The sequence below is a fragment of the Phascolarctos cinereus genome, unplaced genomic scaffold (genome assembly GCF_003287225.1).
Source record: "Phascolarctos cinereus isolate Bilbo 61053 unplaced genomic scaffold, phaCin_HiC Scaffold_3;HRSCAF=262, whole genome shotgun sequence".
Classification (NCBI taxonomy): domain Eukaryota; kingdom Metazoa; phylum Chordata; class Mammalia; order Diprotodontia; family Phascolarctidae; genus Phascolarctos; species Phascolarctos cinereus.
This window is the reverse complement of record NW_027555736.1, coordinates 100,003,622-100,014,481: the sequence shown is the minus strand read 5'-3', so window position 1 is coordinate 100,014,481 and position 10,860 is coordinate 100,003,622. Positions and strand designations below refer to the sequence as shown.

At 45.9% G+C, this 10,860-nt stretch overlaps 1 protein-coding gene and 1 long non-coding RNA gene across 2 annotated transcripts; one reads left to right on the top strand and one right to left on the bottom strand.

Annotated features, from left to right (window-relative positions):
- Positions 1-1,862: 1,862 nt before the first annotated feature.
- Positions 1,863-3,251, bottom strand: LOC110209506 (uncharacterized). Its single transcript, XR_002324839.2, has 3 exons — positions 2,847-3,251; positions 2,614-2,720; positions 1,863-2,488 (listed from the first exon to the last, which is right to left on the bottom strand). It is a non-coding gene; the product is annotated as an uncharacterized LOC110209506 (long non-coding RNA).
- Positions 3,252-3,365: 114 nt separating this feature from the next.
- Positions 3,366-7,473, top strand: ADRA2A (adrenoceptor alpha 2A). Its single transcript, XM_020988015.2, has one exon. The coding sequence runs from the start codon at positions 4,500-4,502 to the stop codon at positions 5,802-5,804; it is 1,305 nt and encodes a 434-aa protein (XP_020843674.1). The 5' UTR covers positions 3,366-4,499; the 3' UTR covers positions 5,805-7,473.
- The last annotated feature ends 3,387 nt before the right edge of the window (positions 7,474-10,860 follow it).

The window sequence follows — 10,860 nt, the reverse complement described above, 5'->3', positions numbered from 1 at the left end:
GGGTCCCTTCTGTTTCCTGCCAATTGCCCCAATCATGATTTGTGGTAGAAACTTGGACACAAGAATTCCAAGTTATAGTTCTAATGGAAATGCTGCTGTCTTGTTACTATTTTCTAAATAAACAGTATCTAAGGGACTGAATGGCAAGGAGTATGAGTCAAATAAGATCATGCATATGAAAACACCTTGAAAAATACTCAATGTTAGGCAAATATATGGTTATTATTAATAAATGTCATTGAAGGCATAGACAGGGAGCTCCTGGGTTCTATTATAATCAGTTAGTCAATAAGTATTTCTTAAGTGCCTATTATGTGAAAGGCACTATGGTACTTAGTACTGGGGATAAAAAAAAAAGGCAAAAGACAGTCCCTGCCCTCAAGGAGCTCATAAATTAACGGAGGAGACAGTGAGTAAACAAATATGCACATACTAGCTACGTGCAGCATAAATAGGAAATAATTAAAGGAGAGAAGGCACTAAAATCCAGAAGGGTTGGGAAAAGCTTCCCATGGAAGATGGGATTTTAATTGAGATTTGGAAGAAGCCAGGGAAGCCAGGTGGTAGAGATGAGGAAGGTGAGCATCCCAGGCATGGACTATAGCTAGGTAAAATGCCCAGAGCTGAGATTTGGAGTGTCTTATTTATGGAACAACAACGAGGCCAATGTCACTGGATTGAAGAACATATGGTGGTGTGTAAGGTGTAAAAAGACTGGGAAGGAGTGTGTAGGGTTAGGTTATGAAGGGCATTGGACATCAAATGGTTTTGTATTTGATCCTGGAGGCTATAAGGAGCCACTAGAGTTTATCAAGTAAGAGTCATGACAAGCCAAGGCTTGCACTTTAGGAAAAGCATCTAGATAGCTGAATGGAAAGTGGATTAGAGTGGGGAGAGACTGTGAGGCATTCAGACCCACCAGTAGGCTATTGCAACAGTCCAAGTGTAAGATGATGCAGGTCTGTAGCAGGATGTTAGAAGTGCCAGAGGAGAGAAGGGGGCATATTGGAGAGATGTGGCAAAGGTGAAATCGACAGGACTTGGCAACTGATTGGATATGGAGAGTGAGAAATAGTAAGGAGTCAAGGATGACAACCAGTGAACCTGGGGAACTGTGAGGATGGTAGTACCTTCCATAGCATTAGGAAAGGGAGGGGGAAGGATGGACTAGGGGGAAAACATGGGGAACTACCATAGACTGCATGGGAAGTGATATCCAGAGGTCATTTAATTCAACCTCTAGTCACGAAACAGAACACTGTTCAAACCATGCTAGACAGATTGTTTCAAACCTAATCATCTAGTACTTCAGATTAGAAGATTTCAGAAGCTGCCTTTAGTTTAATAGTCCATCAAAATGAGACACATTTTTCTGTATTTTTAACACCTCTTTCCTCCTGACATCTCATCTCCTCAGATGCCTTAAACTGAGACTTAATCCGTTCATCTGAACAATGTAGATATCACAATGTAAGCAGGAGCTAATGTGATATTTCTGTTGACATTTAACTCTCATGGAAAAAAGTCCCCTTTTCCCTACTTAATATCTCACCATGAATTGTAGACTGTAAGTTCTTAAGGGAAGGGACTATTTCACATTTTTGTCTTCGTGTTCCTAGGTCCTATCCAGCACGGTGTTAGGTACATCATAGGTGTATAATAAATGCTTGTTGATTGTAAATACCTTGCTTCAGTGCCTGGCACATAATTGATACTCAATAAACGTTTGCTGATTGAGTCATTACCCAAGGTCAAGCCATCAGGTTGGAAGTAACCCCCAGGTCCTCTAAATCTAGGACTATTTCCACTGCATCGCAGCCCCCCCCCCGAACTCTAGGTTAGAGTGACCATAAGGGCAGATGTCTTTTGACTTTTATATTTATTTATGCATAAATAACCGCACTATTGGGGGCAAAAGAAAGAAAGAAAAGGAAAGAAGTAGGAAAAAAGACAATGGTTTTCTCCTTTAGGAACTTTGGGTGATTTTGAAATAACACATTCCAATGTTATTTGAAAACGGAAACCCCCTTTCCTTTAAGCAGTTTCGTCCTTATTGAAGGTAGGGAGCTTACTAAAGAGAAGCCCTAGATTACCCATGCTGGGGTTCTCAAGTATCTCCAGAATCCTGTGTATCAAATTGCTTGAGGGTACTCAGCACTGACCCTGAGCCACCAGCAGGTGTCAGTGCGCCCTCGCTCTGTGGGTGAGAGCGCAGACTCCTCGGGGGTTCCAAGGGATTCCGAGACCCCTTCCTGGCCCACTGAATGCGGCTCAATCCCCCCAGCCCTGCGGGGTGGGTTGTTCCTGCCAGTTTTCGCAGCTTCTAATCAGCACTTTCTCCGCGACTCTCTCTTCCCTCGGTCCCTTCCCCAGGCAGGGAAAGCAGAGCAGAGGCAGTGGTCTCGGACCTCCAGACCTCGCCCAGCATCCAACACCCAGTTGCCTGGTCCAGCTTAGGTGGAGATGTCCAGAAGGTGCCTGTTCCAGCCTAGAGGGTACAGGGCACAAGAAAAAGATATAGTCGTGCTGCAACTGCCAAACTGGGTTAGCCTGGCTTCCTCACCTGCCCTCTTTCTTCCCCTGGGGCTGCACCGGGATACTGGCCCCACTTACCACAAGTTGGAGGGGCGTTTCCCTCTTCTCTGACCGCTGGGGATCCTCGGTGCGTGAACAGCCGAGACGCCCTGGATCGAACTGAACACTTCTGGTTTTGCCCAGTGCTGCGGGGCAAAAGAAGAGATCCGTAGAGGGCTTGATTTGGGCCTCGCCTTCCTAGTTATCTAGATTCCTCATTCTCATCCCGTACCTATGCCCTCTCAACGCCTTGGACACCTGTGCATACTCACAGTTCCACAGGAGAACCAGCACTAATTCCTATCTCTCTTCACCTTCACTTTTTCGTCTCCCCTTACCCCAAACAACTCTCCGAAGGTCCGGTCCCCAGCGGGGGTGCAGGGGGTGGGGTGATCCCAAGGGTGTTGGTAACTCTGTGCAGCTAGGAAGCTGGTGTAGAAAAGGTGCTGGGGGGGAGAGGGAGAGAGAGAGAGAGAGAGAGAGAGAGAGAGAGAGAGAGAGAGAGAGAGAGAGAGAGAGAGAGAGAGAGAGAGAGAGAGAGAGAGAGAGAGAGAGAGAGAGAGAGAGAGAGAGAGAGAGAGAGAGAGAGAGAGAGAGAGAGAGAGAGAAGGGGAAGGGGGAAGGGAGAGAGGGAGCGGAGAGAGCAGAGATGGAGAAAGAAGAGAGAGAAGAGACTTGGAGAGGGGAGGGAGTGGGGCGGGGAGGGGGCGGAGGAGGGTCGGGTACCCACGTGGGGACTGACGCTGGCTGCTCAGCAACAGCGGCTTGATCCTGGGGCTATAAAACCAGTCCACAGTGAGGGAAGACAACAGTACTGGTTCCCGTTCTGTTGGAGACGCCAAGAGGCGCGCCACTGTACCGGCTCCCTGGACATCCAGCCTGGATCACTCACTCCTCTTCGATTCAAGTCCGCTTGCCCCAATTCCACCGAGGCCCAATCCGCGTCTAACTTGAGACTCGAGCTAGGGTGCTGTCCAACCAACCTTGGCGCCTGGACTAGGCAGCACCCGGGCGCAGAAAAACGCCCCGGCAACAGCTAACAAAGGATAGTTTTTCTTCACCCGACAATGTGAGGAAGGGGACCACTTCTCGCTCCCCATGTCCCATGCCCAATTTCCACTGCCACTGGGAGTCTTCAAGGTCCACCTGTACAACCCATTGGGGCGCGCAAGTTTGGAGATCTCTAGGCGGGGATCTGAAGAGAAAGAAGCTGACTCGGGCCTTCCCTGCATCGTTGTCCTGTGGAGGAGAGAAATCCAATAACTGTTTAAAGGCTTTTAGAAAGCAGAGAATCAGTTCTCTCTTCTCCCTCAACTCTCTATCTTCCTGGCAACACCGGAGCCCGCAGGCCCCTTTTCTGAGACCTGAGTGGGGGGCGGGGTTCCTATTGAGCAGCCTTCACCACGGTAAGACAGACTTGCTTTCCACTCCAGATTTGAAGTAAAGAGCCATATATTTGTTGCCACCCTTCCAAATAAAAAGGGCACAGATTCTCCTCTTTTTTCTCCCCTCATCTCTTTCCTCTTGGAGAATCAGCATTTCTCCCCCTGCTTGGCCCTGCGTTTGGAAATAAAACTTGGATTTACTGAGTAGGGAGTGGGAGAAAAAGGGAAAGAGAAGCCGCCCGGAGCTTGGGCTTGGTAGCCCACGGTGAGGTTGGGGCTATTGTGATCTTCCCGGTAGCTGCTTCGGGCTAAAAGGAGGACTGAGACCATGGGCAGTTAGCTGTATTCATAGCACTTCTCCAGATTCCCTCCTCTCTTTCCCCACTTTTCTGGATCCCCTTCTCCCAAAAGCAGCTCCTCATGTGAGCCACCAAGAGCTTTCTTGGGGTGGGGGTGGGGGTAAGGGAAGAGAACTGACATCTCGGAGGAGAAAGGAGGACAGAGTTGGGACTGAGTGGAGGGGAGGAGGAGCTTGTTTTCATGTTACACCAGGAGCACCCGCTGGCGGAGGGGAGTTTCGCCCCTATGGGGTCCCTTCAGCCGGACTCTGGCAATGGAAGTTTAAACGGAACTGGGTCCTGGCAGACTCCTTATTCACTGCAGGTGACCCTGACCCTTGTCAGCTTGGCTGGGCTGCTCATGCTGCTAACTGTGTTCGGCAACGTGCTGGTCATCATCGCAGTGTTCACCAGTCGAGCCCTCAAGGCGCCCCAGAACCTATTCTTGGTGTCTCTGGCCTCGGCTGACATCCTTGTGGCCACGCTGGTCATCCCTTTCTCGCTGGCCAACGAGGTGATGGGTTACTGGTACTTCGGCAAGGTGTGGTGTGAAATCTACCTGGCGCTGGACGTACTCTTCTGTACGTCCAGCATTGTTCACCTGTGCGCTATTAGCCTAGACCGCTACTGGTCCATCACCCAAGCGATCGAGTACAACCTGAAGCGGACGCCCCGACGCATCAAGGCCATCATCTTCACCGTGTGGGTCATCTCGGCCGTCATCTCCTTCCCACCCCTCATCTCCATCGAGAAGAAGGGAGGTGGCGAGCAGGTGGAGCCCCGGTGTGTAATCAACGACCAGAAGTGGTATGTTGTCTCCTCCTCCATCGGTTCCTTCTTTGCCCCCTGCCTCATCATGATCCTAGTGTACGTACGTATCTATCAGATTGCCAAGCGTCGCACCCGGGTGCCGCCCAGCCGACGCAGCGACGGCAGCGAGGCTGCTGAGCGCCGTCCCAACGGGCTTCCAGACCGAGGGTGTGGGGAGGGCCAGCCTCTGCCCGCCAAGCTGAACGGGGCGGGAGAGCCAGTCCCACCTGAGCAGGAGGTGAACGGTCTGGACTTGGAGGAAAGCTCCTCATCAGAGCACCCAGAGCAGACCCCGGGCCCCCCTGGTCCCCGGAAAGGGGAGCGGGCCCCCAGGGGAAAGAGCAAGACAAAAATGAGCCAGGTGAAGCCCGGTGACAGCCTGCCCCGGAGAGGGGGTGAAGAAGAGAGGGGCGCCAAAGCGTCTCGCTGGCGAGGGCGCCAGAACCGTGAGAAGCGCTTCACCTTTGTGCTAGCCGTAGTGATCGGGGTCTTCGTGGTCTGTTGGTTTCCCTTCTTCTTCACCTACACGCTCACAGCAGTCTGCTGCTCCGTCCCCCGCACACTCTTCAAGTTCTTCTTCTGGTTTGGTTACTGCAACAGCTCACTCAACCCAATCATCTACACAATCTTCAACCATGACTTCCGCCGGGCCTTCAAGAAAATCCTTTGCCGGGTGGATAGGAAGCGCATCGTGTGAAGTGAAGCTGATACCCCACATGCCTCCACCCCCTCCTCTCCTCACTCAGTCCCTGCAGTGCCCCCAGCCCTGCCCAGCCTTGGCCTCTTGCTTGTCTTTTCCCACCCTAGGGATCACTGGCGAGCTGGGAGGATTCCTGCTTTGAGGGATGAAGCCCTGTCTCCACCCTTGGAATAGAGACCAGGCAGAGAGAGAACACTCTGACCAGGGCAGACTAACGGACAGACGGACTCAAGTAGGCGAAAGATGACACTATGGGAACAGTACTTGCACAGGCACCAGACTCTGTGTAAAGAGACTCATTGTTAACCCAGATGTATAGGGCTCTACAGCCACTAAGGATCCTTCCTGATTCCAAAACTTCGGTGTTCTGCAAAGCCTAGCTTGCCTTCCCAGAAGTGGATAGCATCAGCATTCACTCATTGTGAAGTTCCAGTTGGGAAAACCTTCTTTGCTCCAGATCATTTCAGGCCCCAGTTAGAGACCTACAGCTGACCTTCGGCTGCATGCTACTCCATAGGGCAGTATTGTTTCCAAAAGATATTTCCCTTTAAGGTGTTGCCCCAGACACCAGAAGCTAGGCTCAAATTCCACTTTGTGCTTGGGAAAAGAGAAAGTTGGAATTCTTACAAAGAGTTAATTAATTGGGCAGTCGCAGCCAGGCTTTTTGCCAGGGCTAATTGCCCTTTTCCCTCATGATTGTAAATGTGCACTCTTTAAAAAATAGTAAACATGGGGTTACCTGTATCATGTTGTAACTGATTGGTGTTGATATCGGTGTTTGAATTTCTACCGCTGGACTCATCTGCGAGAAGGAACTATTGTCTCTCCCAGAAAGTAAAGCTCTTTGGCAGTGTAAGGTGGTTGTTACTGGGCTGTTTTTTTTTTTTTTTGGCTCCCTCCCCCTTTTAAAAATCCTCTGGTGTCTTTTTCACCAGCAACTGGTGATTATCCCTGTGGATCTGGATGTGGTTTGATATTTCCTGACAGGGAAATATTTCTGTACATTTTCCCTGTGCCTAACAGCATAATTGCCTTTTCCGATGTAAATATTACAGTAATAAATCAAGGCAGAGTTAAAGGAACTCCTGACTTACCTTGAGCCTCCCCATGACATTATTTCATTCCTAGAATTGCAGCCTCAAAATTTTCATTTGAAAACAGGACTCATCACCCCATTCTTTTCACCATGAAAGCAACTATTTATATACAATATATATATATAAACCCTCACCAGTGGACACTGACTAATGGGGAAGAGGGAGCACTTTAACTCCTGTCTTCAGAGACAGAGGGGTAGAAATTATGTGGGCAAAGCAACCTTGTTACAACCTGCCCAAGGCAAACAATTTGAAAAGACAATTGGACCTGCCTGCCGAATTGTACAGCTACCGACAAAAGAATTTCTCAGCGTCAAAAGTATCGTCCTTTTTCTGCTTTCCTTGTTCAGACCACATTGTTTGTAAACTCAGAAGGTGGGGTGTGGAGGTCTGAGACAAATGTTTACATCAGCATTTCTATACATGTTCTTTCGATATTGAGTCCTCAAGGACTGCTACCATATTTCACCAAATGGGGAAAACAAAGTCATCAGATGTTACTAATAATGAATTTTTTTTAAAAAAATAAAAGTTTACAGATCAAATGTGAAATAAACTAATTAAATGTTCCTGCCTCTTTTCATTTTTTTTAAATGCTTTGAAATTCTAAGCATTAGACATAGCATCCAACCTATTGAACCAGACATTTCCTAAGAGTTTTTGGGGAAAAGAGCATATGTTATTTCCATGAATTTCCATAGTGTGGCCTCTCATATCCTACTTGAATGATCTCAGGTTTATACATGGTTTTTTTTTTTTCCCCTGGGCTTTACAATGAATTTCCCTAAGGTCACAGGATTTACTAGAGCCCCCTCATTAACTTTACAGATGAGGAAACTAAGGCTCAGAAGATTCATAGAGTAATAGAGTTTTACAGTTAGAAGGGCCATAGGATCATGTTTCCAGCTCTCTAGTTCAACCTTCTCATTTTACAGAGGAGGAAACTGAGGTCCAGAGAAATGAAATGACTTGCCCAAGGTCACACAGATAGTAAGTGACAGAGCTGGGAGGAAGTATATTTCATAGAATCATAGAATGTCAGAGCTTCGAGGGCCCTTAAAGCTCATCTAACACAATGCACTCATTTTTACAAATGTGGAAACTGAGGTCCAGAGAAGTAATGTGACTTGCCCAAGCCCACACAGACAGTAGTAGGTGACAGAGCTAGATCTGGAGTCTCTTGCTTCGATGCTTTTTTTCCTACTATATCCTACTACCTAGTCAATTTATTCAGTTGCTGACAGAATGTTCAATAATTTTGTTGAATGCAATTAGGAGTGTCATTGACTAGTGGCAGCAATGAAGTTCATAGCTTGTTAAGGGGGAGGAGGGAGGGGAAAATGATCAAACTGTTGGCAAGGATTTGGGAGGAGGACTTTGAAAATCCATTTGCCTACAAAATTTGCACAAACTGGCTCTGTGTAAGCCTGGGGAGTTTAAATTCCCTCTGTGTGTTTCTTCATCTTTGTTAATTTGTCTGGCCTCAGGAGTGTGAGTATGTGTGTGCAGGAGAAAAGAGTTCAGAGACATGGAGAAGAATAAGGAATGAGAATGTAGTGCAGGGGCAAGACAATTTCTGCCTATTTAGACCAGATAGGAAATTGATATAGAAAGAAATCAGAACTGGGAATCAGAAAACCTTAATTCTAGTCTCTGTTCTGCTACTAACTATGGGATGCTTGGCAAATAGGCTTATAGATTCAGAGCTGGGGAGCACCACTGGACTTCTCTATTCCAAACCCCTCTTTTATAAATGTAGACAGTGAGGCCTAGAGTCACAGGGTTAGCAAGGGACAGAGCCTGGGTCATATCAAAGACTTAGATTCATATAAAGCCTTACTGACATTCACTTATTTGATTCCCTTTGTGAAATATGTGCTACCATTATCCCCATTTTACAGGTGAAGAAAAAGGCTGAAGTAAATTAAGATACTTGCCCACAGTTCTATAGATGGCAAGTGTGGAAAATTAGGATTAGAATACAGGTCTTCCTAACTCCAACTCTTGTACTGAGTACCCCATCCACTTTTACTTCCCTTTACTTCTCTTTTACTTCCCCTCTCAAGGTCTCAGTTTACTAATCTATAAAATGAGGGCCTAATTTATATAATCACCAGGATACTTTTCTGAAATTCTATGATTCTACAACCAGTTAACAAGGAATTATTAAGCACCTAACATGTGCCAGGTGCTATGCTGGCAATGGGGTTACTAAGACAAAAATACTACAAATGACAAATAAAGAAATTGCTTATGGTGAGTTGGAAAGAAATTTTTAAAATTTTTTTTAGTTTTTATTTAGTGTTTTATTTTTCCCCCCTATGAAAAGAAATTTCTGTGGGAGGGGAGATTCAGTGGGAGTTGGGAGAAAAATAAATTATTTAGAATAAGTGTCTAAGAACCAGTTTTAACAAGAAGAAGAAAGAAATTCTGTCCAGTACTCATTCTATCCCACCAAATCAGAGGAACATCTGGAGAAAGAAGGAGGGAAAAATGAATTTGGAAAAAGGAGCCCCAAAAGAGAGACTTGAGCCTGACATCCCACTGTCACTGTGTATGAAGTCCCCAGAACAGGATTCTAAAGCTTTTTTTGTGTCAAGGACTCACGCTGGCAATCTAGTACTTACACTCTTGCTCTCTCTCTGTGTCTCCCTTCCTCTCTTTCCCTAAGGCCTTCCACTCCCTTCACACAACCCCATCCCAAGATACATTTGTGGGGGGAGGGGAGGAGTTGTTCCATGTTTGAGTAGGGAGCTTTTTTGGTGCCTCTGAACAAAGCTAGGATGAGATATTTATTTGAGCATCCTGGGTAAGGTTTGAAAATCTTATCCCCTGTGTTTATTGTCCACTGGAGTCTCCTGAGCCTTTACTGTAATACATGACTTTGAGTTGTCACAAAAATATTTATCTATATGTCATGGAGACCAAAAATCTCTGACTTTAAAAATATGCCCACCTATACAAATTAATGTTAAATGGGGTCCCATTTAGTATGTGCCCCAGGAAACTGACCATCTTGTCTATTCCTTGTGTTAGCTCTGACTTAGAGTCAGAAATACCTGGGATCAAATCCCATCTTAGACACTTACTAGTTGTGTGACCCTGGGGAAGTCACCATCTCTCTGTGCCTTGTTTTCATTTGTAAAATGAAGGGGTTCAATTAGATGTCCTCTAAGGTCCTTTCCAGCTCTAAATCTATGGACCTATGATCTTATGAACTGTAAATTAGAATACTGGGCCTTTAGTTTTCAGTCCAGGAAAAAGTATGGGAATAACCATGGAATAAGTAGAAAGAGTACTAGATTGCCATGAAGAGACCTGGATCCAATTCTAGTCTTAACTCTGTTGCTACCTTATAGTATAACCCTGGGAAAATCAATTTCCCTCTCTGGGTACTAATTTTATCATTAGTAAAGTGAGTAGATAAAACTTGATGATGTAAAAGGTCCCTTCTATCTCTTAAATTCTAGGGTTCTAAGGTTCATACATTCCTTAGATAAAGAGGGCAGAAGATAAGAAGTGTAGAGAGGAACAAACCTTTTTTATTGAAAGATCTTGGCAAGGAAACTCTTTGAAAAGTTAGGAGGCATCTGTACTCCCCTCTTATTTTTCTTCCCTGGTTTGTCTCTACCTGGCACAGGAAGGCTGTGGGTATTTGTTTTTGAGGATATTTTCCCAGTGCATCCCTCTTACTCATTCATTTTTTGGAGATAATCTCAATATAATAAACTCACATTCATGCCCTCTGTCTATATAAACTCCTTCTAACTGTTCTAATAATGATAAAGTTCTTAGAAGTCACAAGTATCATCTTCCATATAAGAATGTAAATAATTTGAACATAAGTCCCTTCTGCTTTCTCTTTTCATGTTTATCTTTTTATGCTTCTCTTGAGTCTTATATTTGAAAGACAAATTTTCTATTCAGCTCTAGTCTTTTCATGAGGAATTCTTGAA

Excerpts from the sequence above, each read along its gene's own strand:
- ADRA2A (XM_020988015.2), top strand. The coding sequence starts at position 4,500 with ATGTTACACCAGGAGCACCCGCTGGCGGAGGGGAGTTTCGCCCCTATG.